The sequence below is a fragment of the Pteropus alecto genome, unplaced genomic scaffold (genome assembly GCF_000325575.1).
Source record: "Pteropus alecto unplaced genomic scaffold, ASM32557v1 scaffold121, whole genome shotgun sequence".
Lineage (NCBI taxonomy): Eukaryota > Metazoa > Chordata > Mammalia > Chiroptera > Pteropodidae > Pteropus > Pteropus alecto.
Window position 1 is genome coordinate 4,779,595 of NW_006434369.1, and position 23,706 is coordinate 4,803,300.

The 23,706-nt window shown below is 37.5% G+C and overlaps 1 protein-coding gene across 2 annotated transcripts in view; it reads left to right on the forward strand.

Annotated features, from left to right (window-relative positions):
* The first annotated feature begins 836 nt into the window (after positions 1 to 836).
* Positions 837 to 23,706, forward strand: part of NUP153 (nucleoporin 153) — a 64,945-nt gene continuing 42,075 nt past the window's right edge. For both annotated transcript variants that reach the window (XM_006909241.3, XM_006909240.3), the window contains exons 1-2: positions 837 to 1,467; positions 14,897 to 15,122. In XM_006909241.3, the coding sequence (XP_006909303.1) occupies positions 1,357 to 1,467; positions 14,897 to 15,122 (337 nt within the window). In that variant the 5' untranslated portion in view covers positions 837 to 1,356. The remainder of the gene's footprint in view (positions 1,468 to 14,896; positions 15,123 to 23,706) is intronic.

Genomic DNA, 23,706 nt, shown 5'->3' on the forward strand with positions numbered 1-23,706 from the left:
CCTAGTCCATTTATTCACTTTCCTAAATACAGTGTCTTATATTTGGAGTTAATATCTATATAGTTTTATTGCTGGTAATATATCACTTACCTCCAACGTGAGTTGACTTTTGTAGGTAATAATTGTGTCCATTTATCCCATTTCTTGTATACCAGGAAACATACCAAGTCCTCTACATACATGATCACAACAACTCCTTAAGGTGGATTTTAAAGTTCCCATTTCATAGAGGAAGCCAAGGCTCAGGTTTTGACTTATCGAAGGTCAAGCTAGAGTGGCAGAGCCAAAATTCCAATCCTCGTGTTTGATAACAAGGCCCTTATATGTTTAATGGAACATTAATGAAACTGTATATATTTCCTAATTCTGTTTTAGGCTTAAAGATCATGGACATTGTTTTTTCAACCTTTTTTCCCCTTATTTTTTTTTATCAGATGTTATTATTAGCTGCTGTCTTCGATTTTACTGTTTACTTTCTGGTCACTTTACCAATCAAATGGAAGTAGAGTGGGAAGGAGGATACCGCTTTTATGTTAATAGGAAGGTTACTGCTTTCTACGTTAAATGCCTTTTTAAAAGTCTAAGTTTACAGCCAGCCAAGAGCAGTAAAAGGAACGGAGCCCCTGATTTTGTGCCTCTGCGGCAGTCCGCGAATCTCCTTCCGCGTCTTCCTTTCCGGGTAGTCGCTTTTTTCCTCTGAACTACGTTTTCCAGCGTGCTTCGCGGCTGGGAGCGCGGGCTCAACCAGCCCTTCTTCCTCACCAATCACCTGGTCGCAGAGTTATGATGCAAGCGTATTGCGCGCTGACGACTGACGGTGTTCTGGCTCGCAACTGCGGCGGCGGCCTTAGCAGCAGCAATACGCGCAACAGCGGCGGCGACTGCAGGGACGACGACTACGCCGGGGCGGGCGCTGTGCGCAGAGGGGAGGGGTAGGCGGGCGGCGCCGGCGGCTTCAACTGCGGCAGCCACGGCTCAGGCGACGGAAGAAGAAACCCCCTCAGCCAGCGGTCGAGTTAGGCCTAAGCGGCGAGAGGAGCCGCTCGCGCTGTCCTCTGCGGCAGATCTCCATAGAGACCGTGACATACACAGAGGAGGTGGTCTGCGAGAGGCCACCGGAGCGGAGCCAGCTACTCGGCCTCTGTCGCCACCACCGCTTTCCTTGCTGCCAGCGCGCATTTTGTCTTCACTCTGTTCGCAGCCTCGCGGTTCCTGGTGTGCCTGTGACCCACACTGTGGTTAGCGCGGACGGACTTTTGGGCTGGGGCTGGGCGGGGTAGGGGTCTCTAAGGCGGCCGCCTCTGCCTCTCCCGCCCCCTTACCCGCCCCGGAGCGGGAAGCTGCGGAGGCTCCGCCATGGCCTCGGGAGCCGGAGGAATCGGAGGGGGCGGTGGCGGCAAGATCCGGACGCGGCGTTGCCACCAGGGGCCAATTAAGCCTTACCAGCAGGGGCGACAAAAGCACCAGGTACGGGACCCCTACTCCCTGGTGGTTTAGCGTGTCGGGAACTCAGTGGGAGGGAACTGGCGGTGAGGAACCCTGGCGCCCCACGTGGAGGGGTCGGGAGGGCCGGGGAGGGCCTGAGGAAAGGCCCGGGCGAGGCGGCGGGAGCTGAGGCCGCTGGGGTGGCTACGGGAAGTGGGCTGAGACAGGCCGATTTTGCAGCACGCACGTGTGGTTCGGGCCGCCTCTTCCCAGCCCTCCCGGCCTGGGGCTTCCCCCAACCCGCGCAGGGCGGGAACAGAAATTCTAGGCCCACGATGCGCGCGTTTCTTTCGTTTTTGGCGGGGATTGGGGGTTTGAGGGTATTACTCATGTCCTCTTGAGAGAGAAAGGAAAAAGATGTGACTGGAAGCCCCTACGATTGTTGTTTTCTAGTCTCCCGCGTTTCGGGGTGTGTATGTGGAAGAGGCTGCCGTGAGGACTCTGCCTTGGGGCAGTGGGGGTTGGTGGGGGCCCTGTTTCCCAGAAAATGGAGTAACCTAGTCTCAGCCTAGTAATTTTTCCTCTCTCCTGCCCATGTCCCTCTCCAATCTGAGAGCACTGGCTTAGATTTTTTTTTTTCTTAACCGGGTTACAGTTACCGTGGCTTTGGGGCATTTTGAAAGTCCCTCTCCACCCATACGTCCTTTCTCTGCGAGACTCTTCCCCTTCCCATCTGCCTTATTTTGGAATTAGAATTGGCCATTATGCACAGGACGCCACTTCTGATCTCATGCATAAAATATTTTAATATAGGGCGTATTCAAGAAGTTTAGGTACTTTTGACACTCCAGGAATGTTGGTGGTCTTATAATTTAACCACCTTGTACACTCATGGGCGTTTGAAATTATGAAAAGGAGTTTATCCTAATTCTAAATGATAAGACATTTGATTCAGAGAAAATTCCATTTTTAAATGTTATGGGGATTGAGTAGAAAAATGTTAACTTGTGTTATTAAAAGTCAAAACGTCAACATGGTACTAAGGTGAGGAGTATGTGTGCCTTAAACTTTTTAAAAAACAAAATTATAGCAAAAGGGTCTGATAACTTGTTGCATACTCTTAAAGGTAGACTTATAGATTGCTTTATTCTGGATGATGATGAATATTGAACACTTCAACATGTTTACTGGTGTTAAATTGTATCATAAAAATTTTTTTGAAAGTAAAGATTGTGGAAAATTTTAAATAGTAAAAATTGTGTTTTATAATGTTAAATAGCTCTTTATTAATGATTACAAGTCTTGGCATTACTATTGCCTCCCACCAGGTTTCCCCAAATATATTATAAAGAGCTTGGTTTTCAGATTTCTTTGTGAGGAAAGAAGGTACTTGCAGGCAGATTTAAGATTAGAATTCAAGTCACAAGTCTGGCCATTTACCGTAATCCTTTTGTAGAGTGGAAGTTAGACACACATGCTTTCTGTTTCTCCTGAAGAATAAATGAGTGCTTTCTTAGATCTTGACAGAAAGTTACATAAAAAATGAAATGTTTTAAATACAGATCATTGGATGGTCTGGACAGTTTAGAAAGGGGTAATATATTCCAGGTGGCAAAAGTTATAATCATAGCTTATTTTTAAATGTACTTAGATAAAAATCTAAATTTGGGGAGATGATGCCTTGACAAAATAACACGTATGGTCCAAATTGTCTTATAGCCGATATGGTTTTAGATTGTGTAGTTTTGTTTTAGAGCTTGATAATTTATCATTTCCTTATCTAAAGTACTTTCAGCTTCATGCTTCAACTATTTAATTGAAAAAGAAAACACATTTTTAGCTTTTGAATTGGGTTTAAGATGTTCAGGAATTTCTTGATCAACACTGTAGGTGTTACTTAATATTGGCAGAAAATACCAAAGAGAAAGTATCTAGGAATACACAAAAGAATACTCTATTTAATATTATCAACTTTTAAATCTTAAAATATGGACTTTCTCTACTCCTTACTGCAACCTTTGTGTACTTTTGGAGACTGACTGCAAGCTTGCTATCCACTACCCTAGGCTGTCACCTCTGTTTTGCAGCAGCTGCTGAGTCATCATGAACAGCAAGCAACTTCATGACATGGCATATTTTATACTAATGTTATTTGATTAAGTGTTCAAGGGGTTCTGGGCAAAAACGAAGTTTTTGGTTGTGAAGTAGAGGGCTGGAATAAGAATGAGAGGTCCGGCACTGTTCATTAATGGATGTTTGCCATTGCCTGTCAGGCCAACTGGCTTGTGTAGTCATGCAGTACCTGTGACTTTTGCATGTGTTCAGCTGACTTGTAATTTCCTGTTTTGACTTCTGGATTAGCTCTGCTGAGATATCTAAATTTTACATTTTTTCCTTTTAACTTCTGGTCTTTAAAATGCCATCTTGCTTGAAGTTGTGGAGACAGAAATCCATTGTCTTACTCAACTAACTGAAGGGTAGTAACTTAAGAATTGTAGAAGCAAAAATGAAGAACATCCCCGAATAATGTAAGTTGATGGTTTTAACTTGCCTTCTCTCCTGCCCCCTAATTTTTAGCACACATGCATTTAGGAAATGCTGTCATTTTTCTAGTTGGGAGTGAACAGGTCACCAAAGAGGATGTGGTTAGTTCTTGTCACCTGTTCAGTCTCCTTTCCGATTTCCTTTTTGTGCAGATTGTCAGGCCCAGAAAATCAGCTCTGGAGAGGTCAAGCTGCTTTTCTTAGTAGCCACCACAAAAAACTTGAGCCCATGGGCAAACCAGAACCTTGCCTCTGGAAGAATCTACTGCCACCTCCTGGTGAGAGGGAACTACTTATTTTTGCCCTTTTTTGGGGGGATGTGCTTCAGAGGTTTTATCTTCTGGTTTGGAGCTAAGGGAATCCATTCATTTTATCTTCTTAGATGTAGTTTGTCTTACAAGTCAGTTCTTGCATTTAGCTATTTCAAAAAGAGGGGGAGGAAACCCCTTTATATGTGCAGGAGCTTAGATCAGGAGTCTGTAAACTTTTTCTGTAAAGGGCCAGATAGTAAATATTTTAGATTTGTTCCTGCAAATCTTTGTTTTGTTTTTACAACCCTTTAGAAAATGTAAAAATCATTCTTAACTTGAGGCCTGTATAAAAGCAGGCCAAGGGCTGAATTTGGCCCATAGGCCATGGTTTTCCTAACCTTGCTTTATATGATACTGTGGTTTTGTTGTTGTTGTTGTTTTGGTACCTTCTATATGATACTTTGTTCCAAATAAGTTTGTCCTGCTTGGTATCTGATGACTAAATAGTATTCTCAGTTTTGAGAAGGAGGGATATTTAGAGGTTGAATACTTAACTCATTCCAGGAGTCACTAAGTAGTTTTGATTTTTATTTTATCTTTATTTGCTTTATCCTAGCTGTTTAATTCTATCCATGGAAATAGTTGATAGGAAAAAATGTACTGTAATGGAGTCACAGCATTTGGGTTGGAGTCCTTACTCTGCCAGAACTTGTAATAAACTTGTAAATAAATACAAGTTATTTAAATTCTTTGCTTAATTTTCTCATCTGTAAAGTGGAAATTGTTGTGAGGGTTAAATGAGATAAGTAAAGCCCTTAGAACAGTGCCTGGCATGTAAAGGAAGGACTCATTTGAAATTGTGATTAAATAGAACCTTTTGATTTAAATACTTTGTTTCTGGATTTTGCTGCCTCTTTATAGAAGATTTTTCCTTTATATACCCAAGTTCAATCTTTTATAGGCTCATATTGGATTTAAGGACTTCTTTGCTGAGTGATGAGGCGAACCCTTAAGTTATTACTAGTTTAGGTACTTGTAATATATTTTCCTTATAGAAATACCAGTCATTTAAATATATAGGATAATAAATCCAAGTATTGTTTCAAGCAATGTAGTTTTTTTTTGTTTGTGAGGAGAGGCCCTTGTGTGTGATATTTTATCAATTTATTTACTAATTTTTCTAATAAGTGACAAAAAAGCTCAGGTGTTATCTCCATTTCCTGGAAAATTCCCTGATGAGGCAGTTATCTATTAGTTTTAAGTAAAATGAAGACTGGTTTTATGTCACTAATTAAAACCATTTTCATTAGGCACAGAATATTATTGGAAAGATTTAATGACATTGTTTTTCAGAAATGTTTTATTCGTAGCTACTTAGCTGATGGTCATGGTTGTAATATATTTTAAAAAGATTCTTCTGTGTTGGGAAGCCCAATTTAGTCTCGCCACCAGATACAATTTACTGTGTTTTCTGTCAGGAAACAGGATAGTGCAATGCCTTTTCTGTCTATAGATATTCCAGTTTGCTTGATTTCACTTATCTTTTTCAGAGAATGATTTAAGAAATCAACTCTTACATTCAGTTTTTAAGCATTGTGTTAAGAAAAGTGGCAGTATTGTATAGGTGACTTTGGGTTAAACTGCATTGGACAATATTTATATTGGGTCTCCTATTGTTAGCTTGAAGGTCTTGTGGGGATTATTTTTTTGCCCTTGTTGTTTGATTACTGTTAATTATCTATTAATACCACCTCTATAATATAGAAAACTAAAAACAGGAGGCTAAGCCAGGTCATGTTTCTCCTTAATGCATTAGTGACAGAGTTTGCTTGGAAGGAAGTAGAAATTTGTGGCCAATTATAGTTTTTAATTTTTTAGCCAGAATTTTTTTGCTCATGTTTTTTTGGCTCAATCTCTTGAAATTGAGAAGAGAAACAAAAGGTGGATTTTAAGTAGCTAGAGGGATTTAGACTGGTTAGATAGAGAAAGCTTGGCTGCTGACTGCCTATCTGTGGGTTGTCAAATATGACAACTAATAGCTTAGATTTGTAGGTTAAATTCAGATTATTGAAACTAGATTCAATATAACTGCATTAGAATTTGAATACTTTATTACTTTTTTCCCCCTCATGGAAATAATTGAGTGTTAAAGTCATAATAGAGATGCATTATTAAAATAGTAATGTTAGGATGGATATATTAAAAAACTTGAGGTAACCGAAAGGTTAGAATGGCATCTAGGTTTTTACTGTTTAGCATTTTTATAATTGGGTATTTAAGTCTCACATGAAGTCTTGGGTTCTTAGCTCTTATTCTTCTTTACTTGGGCTTGGAGAGAGTAAGGGGGAACACTGATTAGACAGACTGTGAAATAAGACTTAAAAAGTTTAGAAAGGAGTACCTGGTAACATGAGAGTTAAGTAAGGAGAATATGCACAGAACCCTGAAAGAAAACTAAAGGTCAGTGACAGGCCTCAATGAAATAAAGGCAGCTGAAAGAGCAGATAGAAATCAAAAACAGCTGTATATTCTGAGGGAATGAGGCTCCACAACCTTAAAACTGAAGATGGATTATATTTTACATATATATGTATATACACACATATATATAGTTAGAGATCCAGTGAAGTTATTTGAGAAAGGAGATTTTATAATTTGATTACTACTTTTTAATAGAGGATAATGTGAAGAAGAGAGTTAAACAGAACTCAAGTCAAGAAAACTAATAGGAATAGAGAACTCTATAGAAAAAGGAAGGCAATATCATAGTAATAAGAAAGGAGTTGGTCATATAGAAGGAATGTCTCTGGTTTTTCTGAGGTTACCAATTGGTGAAAACATGTAAGGGAAAAGAATATCTTTTTCGTTACATATGAGTTAGGAGTATAGAAGAACCTTTCCTCACCTCAGCCTTTTTTCTTTAATTCTTGAACTCAGGTTAAATGTAATTTGGAAAGTAATATATTCACAGCACCTTATACATTCCATACGCTTAATATGTGTGTAGTATTGAATTGAATTTACTTCTGGCCCCCAAATTGAGTATTCTAAATCTCAGTGACTTTTTTGACATGGACCCAATCAGCTTGACCAGTCCGAGTTTCAAGATTCACTCCTTTAATCCTTGAATTTAATTTCATTACCTACGTTTATCTAGTTGGGGTTACAAGGAGTGTTTTAAAAATGTTAATACCCCATTTGTTGATTTTTCTAAGTCCTTCATTAATTTTGCTTTTTTGGGTTACCTTTCTGCTTCTCGCCATTTTTTTGGCTTTTTGTATTTATCATTCTAGAGGATGGTTCAGTTTCTCCGTACTCTTGGATAGCTTCACATTTTTGGGGGGGGGAAATGTTTTAGTGTAGCAACAAAAATAATATTTGTTTAAGGTGAAACTATTTCCCCAAGCAAATGTATTATTTTTAAATTCTAAAATTACTGATGTCCTTTTTAGAAATGTGTGATGGAATATTCACATTGGAAATAAGAGGTTGGTTAAGCAGTGCGATTGTAGATAAAACCATGCACCAACTAATCTGTACAATATGCACACTTGGTGTCTACCCTTATAGAGCTGATGCTGTAGTGGAGGTGATGGACAAACTGTAAATTACCATTCTGTTTGACAAATTGCCATCATGTAGGAAGTACAAGGCACCTTTGGTTCATGCAAGGGAGTGACTGTCACAGACTTGGAGTCTTCAGAGAAGATTTTTTGTAGGAAAACTTATATCAAGTTATGGCAGTTATGCAGTTATGCCTTCCACTGAAGCCTCTGAAAGTAGGGAGGAAGCCAGTCTGGTAAAGTGGGACTTGAGTATTTATCTCTTTGATAGTCGTGTCAAAGGAACCTTTTTTTCCATATTAAAACTATTTTTCCCATTTTCTAGCTCCCTTCTCTCAGTTTTCCATTAGTGGCTGAAGTCTATCTTTGGTACTTTAAAACTCTCAAAAAATTGCCAGGCAGGGGAGTACTTCTCCATATTTATTTGATAGACAGGGTCCCTTACCTCTTTATAGTCTACCCAATTTTGTGCATAGTCATTTCTTTTTCCTGTTTTTAGAACTTCCAATATCTGGTAGTTGGTTATTTACTATGTATATTAAATCTTTAAAACCAGAAATGAAATAGTTTCAAAGATAGACTTTATGTTTACTTCTGGTTTGATTTTGAGTTGGTATTATGGAGTAGGTATAAAAATTGGTGTAATGATATGATGTATTTGAAAGATTATGAGATAATCATGGAAATAGTGTGGTCTTTTAGGTAAAACTTTGTCGTAGTTATGTTTGCTATGGCGTTTACTGGGGTAATATTCACTGAATTTTTAGAGGATTTTAGTACATAGTTCTCAATCTTTAATTTGCGTAAGAATCGTCTCAAGAGCTTTTAAAAACAAACAAATTTCCATTTCTAACATGCTCATGGGCGACACCAAAGCTGCTGGTTTGAAGATTCTGAGGACCACTGTTTTAGTCCTTTTATAGTGACTAGATACAAAAGCTACAGAACAAAAGATTACACATAGATTCTCACATACACGTGAGCACACACATGATTAAAGGGGAATTTTGAAGGATTTAAATAGTTATATAAAGTTTATTAGATTTCGTGTTTATTAAAAAGGTTACCAGAAGCTTGGTCAGCATGTACGAAGGATATTCCTATATTTGAGTCTTTGCACTTTTTATTCTCGCAGTTTATAATACTTCGCTAGAAATTTACATGGCTCACTCTTCACTTTTTTCAGGTCTTTGCTTATATAAAATGCCTATCCTATTTTGCTTTCTTGCTTTATTTTTATCCATAGCACAAATCATATTTTGTGTTAATATTATATTTTCTAGTTTCTTCGTTTGTCTCCTTAATGTAGAATATAAGCTCTAAGAGGGCAAGAACTTGTTTCTTGCTGGTGTTCTGTGCCTGACAGTGTAGTATGCGGCCAATAAGTCTCATTGATTTATTGAATGAATTGAGCGAATGAATTGATTGAATGAATTGAATGAAGAAAAGCAATGTTTGCCTTTATGTCTATAAGTTAAATAAGATTCTAAAATATTCACCAAAAGCCTCTCTTCTGGCCTATTTATGTACTTTTTTACAGAATTGTAAGTGTGAAGTAACTTGGGTAATATGAGTGCTGCCTTAAGTGTGGTACGTGTGTCCTATTATTGATAAAGAAGATGAATCTGATACAAGGACTTTTTTCCGTCTTTATTGAAATATAATAGACAATTAGTTGCCTGCATTTACATTGTACAATTCAGTGAGTTTTTTTCAATTATAGTTGGCATCATACAGCACACCAGCCTCAGCTGTACAGCATATTGATCAGAGATACACACAACTCACAAAGTGGTCACCCCACCAAATCTAGCACCCCTCCCCCACCACATAGTCATTCCGACATTATTAACCACCTTCCCTATCCCCGTGTCTACTCTGCAACCATCCACCTGCACTTCTCAATCCCTTTGCCCTCTTTTTTTCCCCCTACCCCCTCCAATCTAATATCTCTCAAAATATTCTCTGTATCTATGAGTTTATTTCCACTTTGATGTTGTTGTTTTGTTCTTAAGATTCCGCATGTATGTGAATTCATGCAATATATGTCTTTATCCGACTCATTTTGTTCAATGCAATACCCTCTAGGTCCATCAAGACAATATCTTTTTCCATCCTTTTCCTTTTAGTCTGTGTGTGCCTTTTAATCTGAAGTGAATCTCTTGTAGGCAGCATATGTAGGGGTCTTGTTTTCTTATCCATTCAGCCACTCTATCTTGGTTGGAGCACTTAATTCTTTTCCATTTGAAGTACTTGTTGATAGGAATGTAGTTGTTACCATTCTTTATTCCTGTTTTTGATACGTTTTCTTCTTCTCAAAGTAGTCCCTCCAACATTTCCTGTAATACTGGCTTGGTGATGATAAATTCTTTTAGCTTATTTTTGTCTGGGAAGCTCTTTATCTGTCCTTCAACTCTAAATGATAGCTCTACTAGATAAAGTATTCCTGATTGTAGATCCTGGGTTTTAATCACGTCACATATTTTTGCCACGCCCTTCTGTCCTGCATAGTTCCTTTGAGAAATCAGCTGCCAGTCTTATGGGTGCTCCCTTGTAGATAATTAAATGCTTAGCTCTTGCTGCTTTTAAGATTCTCTCTTTGTATTTAACGTTTGGTATTTTAATTATGATATGTGTTGGTGTGGGCCTCTTTGGGTTCCGGGTTTGGGGACTCTCTGAGCATCCTGGGGTTTTATGTCTATTTCACCAGGTTAGAGAAGCTTTCCATCTTTATTTTTTCGAATAGCTGTTCAACATCTTGTTTTCTTTCGGGTACCCCAATGACAGATATTTTTACCTTTAATAGTGTCCCATAGGCTCCTTAAATTATTATTGTAGTCTTTGATTCTTTTTTTTGCCATTATGATTGAGTGTCCTTGGCTTTCCCATCCTCTATGTAGGTCATTCGATCCTCTTTATTCACTTTGTTTATTACATCTGATATACTTCTCAGATAATGTGTTCTTCATTCCTGGTTCTCTTTGGTGCTTTCCATTTCCATTTTTATGTTTTCTATCTCTTTGTTGAAATTCTCACTGAATTCATCTACCTTTCCCTTGAGTTCGTTGAACATCTTTATAACCAGTGTTTTGAACTCTGCATCTGTTACTTGACTCCATTAATTCTGGATCTCTGTTCTCTTATATGGTTTCTGCTTCTTTGTTTTCCCATTTTGTCTGCTTTTCTGTGTCTGTTTCTATGTACTAAGCAAAGTTCTGAGTCTCCCTGTCTTAACTAGTATGGCTTTGTGTAGTAGGTGTCCTGTGGCACAGTCCTGAGAGGGGGTCAGCTGCAGGCCAAATTTAGCCTGTGCCCCTCTGGGGCCAGCTGTTAAGATTCAGCAAGCAATCTACAGATGCTGTGCTTACAGTTGCCTCAAAAGGCCACACCAGAAACCAAGGCCTGCTGTCTCTAGTGTGAGTCTAGGCACTGCTCAGCAAGGAGGACCTGACTCGCTGAGGATCCACCTGGATGTGGCTTGAGTGGGACCGTGAGTTGGGGAAGGCGGGGTTTCAGGAAATCCTCTGGGCGCATCAACCTCTGTTATCCAGTTTGATGATGTCTGGGCTACGGTGGTGCTACGTCTGTGCACTGCAAGGGGGCAGGGCTCAACAGAGGAACAATGGATGCCTACGGCAGAAGTGCTGGGGAGAAAGCCTCACAGCGGCCCTCACTCTGACAACTCAGTGTCTCCCTGTAAGTCCCTGGTGTACCCTGCGCGGAGCCTAACTGGCACTGGTGCTCAGAGTGAGCAGGTTTGTCACCGCGGAAGTCCACTTGCTGTTGCAGCCCCTTTAAGAGGCTCTTGCCGCTTGCGCAGCCTCTGTCCCGCTCAGCTGCTCGGCCTCGCGTCCTCACCCCATCCTATCTTCTACCGTTGCAGAGATTTCTTAAGGTTTCTCTCTAGTTGTGTGGCTTGTTCATCTAGATCCCAGGCGATTTTTCCTTGCTGTTTGTTCCTTGTTTCTGTCACAACTTTGATTTGGTTGCCAGAGGGATGAACAGAGCCTCTATCATCTATGCCATTTTCCACCCCCTCTCGAACATTTTATTTTTTCTTGATCTCAGGACTCAGTTTTTAATTTCCATGTTAAGCAGACAAAAAAATTTGACAAGTAGCCCTGCTATATCAATACCTTAGGGACCCAGCAAGAAACAGTTCACTCTGGATTGTTCAACTGAAACACCTTTAAGAGAGTCTACTTAGAGATATACTGGTGGTTAAAGGAATAAATATGGGGTAGTAAGAGGCCCAGAGACTAGCGATAGCAGAAGCTGCTGCCATCCCTAGGACTGGAAGGATAAAAGGTAGAAATGGTGTAATGAATAGAGGAGGGAGCCACCTGGCTGAAGCGATAGTTTTGGAAATGGGGCGCTTAAGCAGCGCGCACAGGAAGAAAGACTTCTCTTTCCTCCCATCTTCTAATATCTGGCATCCTTTAATATCTTTCATAGGCCACTCCTTCCAGAAGCCAGTTTGGAGGGACAGCCTATTAAGAATGGAGTGAGGAAAGGGCAAGTGAAGACCAGCACAGCATCAATCTGTGATTTGTTAGATTTTATTGTATAGGAAAAGCTAAAATTTTTTAAGAGAAGTGAGTTGGGTAGAAAATCATTAAATAATAGTACAGATAAAACTCATGGCTAAAGTTTGAGAAACACTGGGGAAGTAGTTCTGTAAACTGCATTGTATTCAGTGCCATCCACTGACGATTTGTTTTTCTCATTTTAGAACATTTTATTATATATTTTAATATCTGACTAGTGCTCCACATTATATGTTTTTCAGATAACTGAATCTTAATACTTCTAGGTATACATAATTTTATTCACCTCTTATAAAGCGACCGCTTCCCTAAAATGTGTTGTAATGTCATTAGATGTATCACATTTCTTAATTTCTTAAAGTGGTGGTTCTCAAACTTTAGCATACATCAGAATCACTTGCTAGCGTTTTTAAAACAGGTGAGTCCTACCTCCTGAGTTTTATTAGGGCTAGGAGAAGGCCTGAAGTGCTGATATTACTGGTAAAGAGAGCACACTTTGGGTACCACTAGTACTTGAGTATACTGAGCTTAATTTAACTTTTCTTGATGACTTAGGGTCACTTACCCTACAGAGATATACTAAAATATAGGGATGTTTGTTTTTTTCTGACGGTTCCAGGTCAGTTTTATTATCTATATTTGTTTTTACTGTCATGCTGTCATTCATTGTGCCACTAGTAACTCTTACTTTCTCATTGTAATTTTCTTGTACTAAGCTGCTGTGGGCTGAGATAAATTGGTTAGATTTTAGTTAAGAAAAGAGAAGATCGCCAAGCAAAGTTTATGAACTTTAGAGAATGAACTTTATTATATCCATTTTGACTGTTCAGTTTTGTCTAAACACCTTAGAGAAAGTCCACAAAGGACTTATTTTACACTAAATTCTTGCTATAGTTATAGTGCTTTAGCTAATTTATTGTTTCATATCAAGTATGTGTCTTACATTTTTCACATCTTATTTGTACTATATTAATTATATCTTGTAAGCACTTTCCAGTCTTTTGAAATATGGGGAGGGGATAAATAAGTAATAAGTAATAAGTATTACATATGTATGTTAAATATTAAAATCCTAGATATAGGTATATAATTTTTCTTTCCAAAGTAGTTAATACGATGTAACATTGGCATAGAAATTGGGATAGTAAAGTTGTGTTTTTTTAGTAGTGAGTATTTTAGGGCTGTTGGCTTCATGTGTCCCTAGAGAGCTTATGTCATAGATCTGTTTAAAATTTCTGTTTAGAGAATACATGAAAAAATAATTACGTATTTCCCAGTTGTTACCTACACCTTTTTAAACAATAAGGAAAATGTTCTTCAAGTGCCTGTATCAGAGGTGTCTTCCATCATTTTTGTTAACAGGATTTCACAAGGCCTTTTTGTCTTGGGTTTGCTTTCATGGTTGATTTATGTATTCTTCCTTGACTTGATAGTTTTTTTGTACCTGCCAATTCAGTTTTTCCCTTCCATTACTCTTTCTCTGAAATTCTGTTAATGCTACTTTAGAAGGGAAATAGTCGCCTATAATCGGTTATCTCATCCTAGTTTTTTCCAGCTAGCTTCGCCCCCTCTCCATTAGAAATAAAATCATCAGTATGTTTCTGTTATATTTTGTAAATTGTGAAGTGCTTTCACATTTCATTTGTTTTTCATTATAATTCCTATCAGGTAATACCTAGAATAAATTAAAGTACAGGAAGGTGGTACTAGAACTTTACTCTAGTCCTGCCAATCCCCAGCCATGCTTTCACTCTGTCCTGGGTATACCATAGTAGTTGTGTTTGTAAGCTATTTAACTTCATTGTCTGTTTATCTGTAAAGTGGCACTGTTAATGCCAGTTTTGTAAAGGTGTTAGGATTAAATTGAATAATATTTATAAACTGCTTAGAATAGTGCCTGGCACATAGCAAAGCTGCAGTAAATACCGAGAGTGGTTTTACCCCATTTTTTCTCCTTTTAAAAGTTACCGTAATAGAATTAATTCTGCAAATTTTCAGGCAACATTTGGTATAATGAAATTTTACCATCAAAAAACATCTGAGATTATTTCTTGAGTTTATTATGTTGGATTGGTTATCTTCTTACCTGTCTTTTAAAAAAAGTCTGTTTAAATTTTCTTTTTAAAAGAATGTGCAATAAAATAATTGCTTGAGGGAGCTGTTGAAGATAGTGTTTATATTGCTGCTTTTAATATGCTAGGATAAAAATGGATGCCTTTTCTCTGAGATTATAACATTTTAGTGCATACCTCATTACTAAATTTAAAATTTATATTGCTTATTTGATGGCCTATTGGAGTTTTTTAAGGATTAGAACAGTATGGCCATTTGGAGTAATTATTGGCTCATGGATATATGTATATGGAAGAAAGAAAGTAGGAATTTTATAATATCTATAGAATTTGTAAGAATACCATTATGTCAGCATTAACTCAAGTAACTGAATTTTAGGAAACATTGTTGGGAACAGTTATGGTTTTCTTGATATGGCTTTCTTTATGTTGGTACTTACTGAAAAAATAAATTTCTAAAACTGATTTATGTGTTTCTCCCCCACCCCCCAACAGGGCATTCTTAGCAGGGTTACAGAATCCGTTAAGAATATTGTGCCAGGATGGCTACAGAGATACTTCAACAAGAATGAAGATGTATGTAGCTGCTCAACAGACCCAAGAGAGGTACCACAGTGGCCAGAAAATAGAGAAGATGATCATCTGATATATTCTGATGAGGAGAGTGCAAATATTCACGATGGGAGAATCACTCCTGAGCCAACAGTCAGTAATACAGAAGGTAAACAGAATGTGGATATTTTGCTATGAGTGATAGGTTTTCATGCCTTAATTTTAAATATTTTTATATTATCTGGCTGTGGTAAATCTAATTGGGTAAGTACATAAACCATATAGGATGAAGGTGTGATGATCAGATGCAAATTATATATCTTTCTTATTTATCAGCTTTTTGTTTATTAAGGGAGGCTGGTGTGTACTTTATCATTCAAGAGTGCAAGATCTGATGTTAGACTTTGGGTTTGCATTGTCATACAAGCAATTGTTAGTCATGTGGCTTTGGGAAAGATAATCTGTTTTCTCTTTCATATCCTCATAAATACTTTTGAAAAAAGTACATGTGACACTCTTAGATTAGGTCCTGGCACTAAGGGAGCACTGTATAAATATTAACTCTTAAAATGAAACTGTAATGCCTCCCACAACATATAGATTTGGGTATGGTATAACTTCAGTTGTAGTAAACTCAATTGGGTCATTTCATTAATTTGTAATTAAGTGACCCTGCATTTTAAAAGCTTGAACTTTTTTGGATCTACTTACAGCATTTTGATGGGGTTTACAAATATTAAATACCTTCCATATAACCCACGAATATGGCATATTTGGAAATATTACTCTGTCATTTCACTTTAAATATTTTTTATAGTTTTATTGAGATACCTGTCACATACCATAAAACTAACCCATTTAAAGTGTACAGTTCAGTGGTTTTTGTATATTTATAGAGTTGTTCAGCCATCACCACAGTCAGCTTGAGAATATTTTCATCATCTCTCTCATCCCACCCCCAAATCCTGTACCCATTAGTAGTCACTACCATACCTGCCCCTCCAGTCCTAAGCAACTACTAATCTGTCTCTATAGATTTGCCTATACTGGACATTTCATATGAATAGAATCATACAATATATGGTCTTTTGTAACTGGCTTATTTCACTTAGCATGTTTTTAAAATTCATTCAAGTCATAGCATATATCAAAGCTTCATTCTTTTTTTATTGCTAGGCAGTAATCCATGGTATGAATAAACTACATTTTATTCATTCATCAGTTGATGGATATTGGGTAATTTCCACTTTTTAAATATTACTAATAATGCTGCTATGAATATTCATGTGTAAGTTTTTGTGTAGGTATGTTTTCTTTTGGGTGTATACCTAGGAGTAGAGTTGCTGGGTCTTATGGTAATTTTAATATTTTAAGGAAAAACTGGTTTTCAAAGAGGCTACATCATCTTAACTTCCCATCAGTGTACAGAGATTCCAGTTTCTTTATACCGTGTCAATACTTACATTCTTTCTTTATTTTTTTTAATTATAGCTCTCCAAAGTGGGTGTGAAGTGGTATCTCACTGTGGTTTTGATTTGTATCTCCTTGATGACTAATGATGCTGAACATCTTTTTATGCACTTATTGGCCATTTCTATATCTTTAAAGAAATGGTTATACAGGTGCCCTTTTTCCATTTTTAATTGGGTTGTCTTGTAGTTGAGTTGAAAGAGGTCTTTAGTCTGGATATAAGTCCCTTATTAGTATATGATTTGCAAGTATTTTTTCCCGTTCTGGGTTGTCTTTTTATTTTCTTGATGGTGTCCTTTGAAGCATAAAAGTTTTTAATTTTTTTTTAGAGTTTTAAATTTTGATGAAGTTCAAAGGAATGATTCTTATTTTGGAGAAATGGAAAAATCTCAAATTTTCTTAGTAAAATTTATTTTGGCTTAGTTTTTAAATGTTTGCCTATTTTTATTAGAATAACTTAGGAAGCTTTAATGTCTGTACTTTTCAAGATTTCTTTCGAATTCATTATTAGTGTCCACCCTGAGGTTTTGTCTGGTAGATCCTGAGCTGACTGCTTCCATGTTGTTTTCCTGGACATCGAATGGGACCCCAGCTTCTTTTTTTTTTTTTTTGATTAGAAAATTCTAGTGTGCACCAACATATATCCACAGTGACCCTCCTTTCCCTCCTAATGAGCATACTTGTGAGTATTAACTTGAAGAATTTAATTTAGGTATGAGATAAGTGGAGAGTATCTCATTTTACAACTGTAAAATTCTGTTTTGGTGTGTTTGTATTTTTATTGAAATAGTGGAATTCAGTGGTCACCAAGGTCAATTTCAACTGAATTATATTCATTATATTATTCAGTTTATAAGGGAGCTTTTCTGTTACCTGTTATTATACACACCTTTATGAGTAACTTCTAAACTTAAATTATTATGGAAAATTTCAAGCTACCAAATTTCCTTACAAAAGTAAGGAGGATAGTGCAGTGACCCCCCCATTGTACTCACTACCCAACTTCCAAGACCACCAGCAGGTGGTCGATTTTGTTTTCTCTAGTCTATTCACCCACCTTCCCACTCTTAATTTTCTTTATTATTTAGAAACAAATTATGAACAGCTTTTTGATATTAACTTCAAAAACTTGGTAGCATTTTCCCCCCTCATTCTTGTCTTAGGTCTGAATCCTGCTCTTATTTTAAACTTTGTAAGTTCCACATAGTTCTCTTTTCACAGTCTGCCTCGATCTTTCTCAGAATATTCATTATTTGCAGTCACACGAGTGACTTAAAGTGCCGCCTACAACTCCCCAGTGTGTTGAACATAGATCTCACTAGATATAACACATCACAGTTTATGTTTACTCTGTGAAATATTTAACTTATATTTGACAATGCATTCTCAAAACAACTTAGACATATCTGCTTTTAACGTGCCAAATTATTGAAAACTTAAAATAATTCAGATATAACAGTTCTGAATGTGGTTTACTAAATATTTTATTCGTGTAACTTTTATTTCAGTAATAACTGGAGCTGGAGAGTATTGTACATTCTTCAAATAGCACAGTGCAGTAAGAACAGTTATAGAATTTTTGGCCCTTTTAATATCTGTTGTCTGCGGTTTTCTGCTCATGTTCCTCCTTGTGTTGACTGTTAATGATGGTGAGCTGTGGAGTGTCTAGGCTTTTTCTGCTAGGTTAGTGGAATGGGTTGATGAGAACTCATACGGCATTCGTCCTTTTGTGACTGGCTTATTTCACTTAGGACGTCTTTAAGGTTCATCCATATTGTAGCATGTACCAGAATTTACAAGCTTTCTTTTAAAGGCTGAATAATCCATTGTGTATATATGCCTCATTTATCTATGTCAGTGGACACTTAAGTTGCTTTTACTTTCTGGCTATCGTGAATAATACTGTTAGGAACATGGTCGTACAAATCAAACCCGCTTTTAGTTCTTTTGGGTGTTTACCCAGAAGTGGAATTGCTGGGTCTTATGGTAATTCTATTTTTAATTTTTTGAGGAACTGCCATACTGTTTTTCACAGAGGCCGCACCATTTTATATGACTAATGATATTGAACATCTTTTCCTGCCAACAGTGCACAGGGGTTTTAGTTTCTCCACATCCTTGCCAGCATTTATTTTCTACTTTCCTGATAGTACCGTCCTAATGGATATGAAGGAGTATCTCATTGTGATTTTTATTTACATTTCTCATGATTAGTGATATTGAGATCTTCACATATGCTTGTTGGCCATTTGTATATCAGCTTTAAAGAAATGTTTGTTCAAGTCCTTTGCCCAATTTTTAGTCAGGTTATTTGATTTTTTTGTTTTGTGAGTTGTAAGAGTTCTTTATATATTCTGGATATTAACCCCTTATCAAGATGTGTGATTTGCAGATATTTTCTACCATTCCATGAGTTGCCTTTTCACCCTGTTGATTGTGTCTTTTAGTGCATAAAGTTTTTAAGTTTGATATAGTCCCCTGTGTCTATTTTTCTTTTGTTGCCTTTCGTGTCCAAGAAACATTGTCAAGACCAATGTTAGGAAGCTATTCCCCTTTGTTTTCTTCTAGGAGTTTTATAGATTTGGGTCTTATGTTTTTAGGTCTTTAATCCATTTTGAGTTAATTTTTGTCCATTGTGTAAGATAAGGGTCCAATTTCATTCTTTTGCATATAGATATTCAGTTTTTCCAAAACCATTTGTTGGAGAAACTGTTCTTTCCCCATTGAATGGTGGTCTTGGTACCCTGACTGAAGATCATTTGACCATATATGAAAGGGTTTATTTCTGGGCTCTATGTTCTATTCCATTTAATCTGTTAATGTGCTCAATTATATTAACAATTCCCTAATGTTGAAAGATTCCTTGCATCCCCTCAATGAATTCCTCAGTGAGTGCGATCCTAGTCAAATAATTTTAACAGGTCTTTTAGGAACTTCGGAGATACTTAAATACCTATTTTAAAGCCTTTATTAAGTATAACACCAAGATTCAGTTTCTGTTGATTATCTTTTTTCCCTCACTGTGGATTACATTTTTCTTTCTTTAAGTATATCAAGTGATTTTCTTAAACTAAATATTGTCATTTTGAATAACATACATAGAGATTCTGGATTCTGTTATCTTCCTCTGAAGATTATTGATTCTTATTTTAGCAGGCAGTTGTTATTGAATGGACATTTTGAGCTTTATAGACTTAGATTTATGCTTTGGTAATGTGTATCTGCGGAAAGTCCAAGGTGTTTAAGTGACCTAAAATTATGGGACTTAGCTTCCAAGGTCTGTCTCCTCTGTGGCTTTTTAGGATGAGTCTACAGTAGGTGTTATTCTGGGACATGATCCTTAGTCCCAAGGGGAAGCTTTTCTGGTATCTCAGCTGAATGCCAGGGATTAAGGAGGTGTTGTGGATCACTAAATTCCAGTAGCCTTTGAACTTCAATATCCTCAGCACTGCTTTTTTCCAAAGCACTGCTCATCTTCTAGTATGTTTTCTCAACTCTATAATAGCTGCTATTTGGTAAACCTTAGGTGGTCTTGTTCTGTTTATATATAGCCCATCCCCTCTCTGGATACTGCCATGTGGACTTCTGGAGGCCCTTACCTGCACAGTTTTCTACTGCCCAGTGCCCTTAAATTCTGTTTTCTGCCTCCTATCTTTTGCTTGGACGGCAGCTCTCTGTGCCAGGTCTGAGATATTCCTTGACAGAGTGATAGGCAGTAATGGGGCTCACTTTGTGAGGTGTGTTTTTTTTGTTTTGTTTGTTTGTTTCTTTGTTTTTGCTATTTTCTGTTGTCTGAAAGCTATTGCTTTATATATTTTTGTCCAGTTTTATCGTTATTTACAGTAGAAAAGCTAGTCTGGGGGCATGGTTATTCTAACCTAACTGGAAGAGTCTCTCGGAAACTTGACAAATAATGCTAAAGTTCTTGAAAATACACCTGAAGATGAATAGAGAAATTTTGAAAAAGAATAAGGGGAATGTGGGATAGATTGGAGTAACTTCTACAGTCATTAAATGTGTTTTAAAGCTGTAGCATTTAAAATATTATGGTATTGGTACAGAAATATACAGATATATCATTTGGGAAAAGGAGGAAAGCCTCTTGGGAATTTAGTATAGCTAGTCCCCAAATTAACTAACAATCATTTAATTTATGATTTTTTTTTACCTTACTATGGTGCAAAAATGGTATACATTCAGTAGAAACTGTACTTTGAATTTTGATCTTTTCCTGAGCTAGTGATATGCAGTAAGATACTCTTGTGATACTGGGCAGTGGCTACAAGCCACAGCTCCTAGTCAGGCATGAGATCACGAGGGTAAACAACCGATACTCTACAGTGTATTGTGTTGCCTGTGTTTCTTGGATATTGTGTTCTGAACATGTTTAAGGTAGGCTGGGCTAAGCTATGACGTTTGGTGTATTAGGTGTTACTAAATTCATTTTCAACTTAATGATATTTTCAACTTAAGATGGGTTTATCTGCATGTAACCCCATTGTACGTTGAGGAGCATCTGTATGTGAAGTGAGTAAAATTTTTTATTTCTTATAGTCTTGGAATGCTAAAAAGTCTCTGTAAACAAGGTGTAAGTTATTTTCTGAATTACAAAAGACACCATCAAAAAGAATGAGTTTAACCAACAGTGAAAAATTTCTAATATTTCAGGTTCATATCACACTAATCTTCCAGATCAAAAAGAAATTAGATCTTATTAATTTGATTATTAAGAGATTATGTCAGTTAACAGGAGAAGAAATACAAATGACCAATGGATATAGGGAAGGATGCTCAATATCTCTTTCATTTAAATAAATGCAAATCATATAATGATGTCATTTGACATATTAAATTTACAGAAATCAGAAAAGGTTAATATCCAGTGAGAGTCCAGGGGAAAGGTACATTGTGATTTGCTATTTGTGGGAGTTAACTTGACAGGAAATCTTTGGATCACAGTATCTCTCATAGGCAAAAATGAGTATGCATTCTGATCTGGAATGACAGAGCAATTCCACATACAATTGTTTTCTCGCTGATTCTCAAGATTCTTTTGACTAGGTGGTTTTTATTTTTTTAATTAATAATGCTTTTTTATTTTTCATTTATAGTTGGCATATAAAACTATTAATTTCAGGTGTTCAACATAGTGATTAGACACCTATATAACTCACAAAATGATCACCCCAATAAATCTAGCACCACTCTTGACACCGTACATAGTTATTACTATTACTGTGTTCCTTACACTGTACTTTCTATCTCCGTGACTATTTTGTAACTACCAATTTGTACTTCCCTTCTCCTTTTTTCTCTGTATCTGAGTTTGTTTCTGCTTTTTTATTTTGTTCTTTAGATTTCACATATATGTACAATCATATGGCATTTGTCTTCCTCTGACTTATTCCACTTATATACTGCCCTCTAGGTCGGTCCATCATGAGATATCTTTTTCCATCTCATTTTAGTGTGTGTGTGTTTCTTAATCTGAAGTGAGTCTGTTGTAGGCAGCCTATGTAAGGGTCTTGTTTTCTTAACCATTCAACCATCCTATCTTTTGATTGGAGCATTAATTCTTTTTTATTTGAAGTACTCAATAGATATGTAGTTATTGCCATTCTTTTTTTAGGCTTTTGATACATATATTTTTTTTCTTCTTAAAGAAGTCCCTCCAACATTTCCTGTAATACTGGTTCGGTGGTAATGAACTCCTTTAGCTTTTTTCTTGTCTGGGAAGCTCTTTATTCGGCCTTTGATTCTAAATGATAACTTTGCTGGGTAAAGTAATCTTGGTTGTAGGTCCTGGGTTTTCATCACTTTGAATATTTTGTGCCCAGACCCTTCTGGCGTGTAAAGTTTCTGCTGAGAAATCTGCTGACAGTCTTGGGCGGTCCCTTGACTGTAATTAATGGAGTTCCCTTGTATGTAACTAATTGCTTTTCTCTTGTTGCTTTTAAGATTCTGTCTTTGAATGTAACCTTTGGCATTTTAATTATGATGTGTCTTCGTGTGGGCCTGTTTGGGTTCATCTTGTTTGCAATTCTCTGAACTTCCTGGGGCTATATGTCTATTTCCCTCACCAGGTTAGGGAAGTTTGCTGTCATTATTTCTTCCAATAGGTTTTCAATTCCTTGCTTTCACTCTTCTCCTTCTGGTACCCCTGTGATGCAAATATTGTTACTCTCGACATTGTCCCAGCGTCATCTTAAGCTGTCTTCTTTTTTTTGGATTCTTTTTGTTGTTGTTGCTCTTCAGATTGGGTGTCCTCTGCTACCCCGTTCTCTTATGTCGCTGATTTCGATCCTCTGGTTCATCCACTCTGTTGATTCTCTCTAATGTACTCTTCATCTCAGATGTTATATTCTTCATTTCTGACTGGCTCTCTATTATGTTCTCCATCTCCATTTTTATGTTTTTTATTATTTTGTTAAAGTTCTGAGTTCATCTACTCTTCTCCTAAGTTCCTTGAGCATCCTTATAACCAGTGTTTTGAACTCTACACATGGTATTTTGCTTATCTTCATAATTTTGATGAATTCTTTTTCTGGATATTTGCTCTTTCATGTGAGACATGCTTCTTTGTTGCCTCATTTTGGCTGCCTTCCTTTGTTTTTTTTCTATGTATTAAGTATTGCTCCTAAGTCTCCTGGTCTTGGTAGAGTGCCTTTATGTAGTAGGTGTACTGTGAGGCCTCTTGGAACAGACCAGAGAGGGATCCAGCTGCAGGCCAAATTCAGCCACAGCCTGGGCACCTCAAGGGCCACCCAGGAAGAGTCACCAAGTGATCCACATATGGCTGCTATAAGCCTGTGCTGGGTTTATAGGTGTCTCAAGGGGCCAGGTCCGAAATCGAGGCTGGCTGCCACTAGTGCAGGCCTTGGGCCTGCTCAGCAAAAGGTATAGGGCACACTGAGGCCAGATGCTGCTGCTTTGGGTTTTGTAAGCCTTAGAGAGATTTTAGGTAATTTTGCAGCAGGTGCCAAGACAGACTGTTTGTGTGGAATAAATCACTGAGTCTCGGGGAATCTCCTGGATGCAGCTACCTGTTTTATCCAGGTTGATGATGTCTGTAGGGTAGCGGGGTGGGGGGTTAGGCTCAACAAAGGAACAATGGCTTTTGCCTATGTCTCTTTCCGGGAGCAAGACTCCCCTCCTGCCCTTGCCCTGAAGCCCAACAGTATAGCACGTCCCCATATGTTCCTGGCACCCCTTGAGCAGCTGCACCCTTGCTGGAGTTTAGAGCACGTGTGTCCGTCAGCAAGAAAGGCCAGACCCTTTAAGAG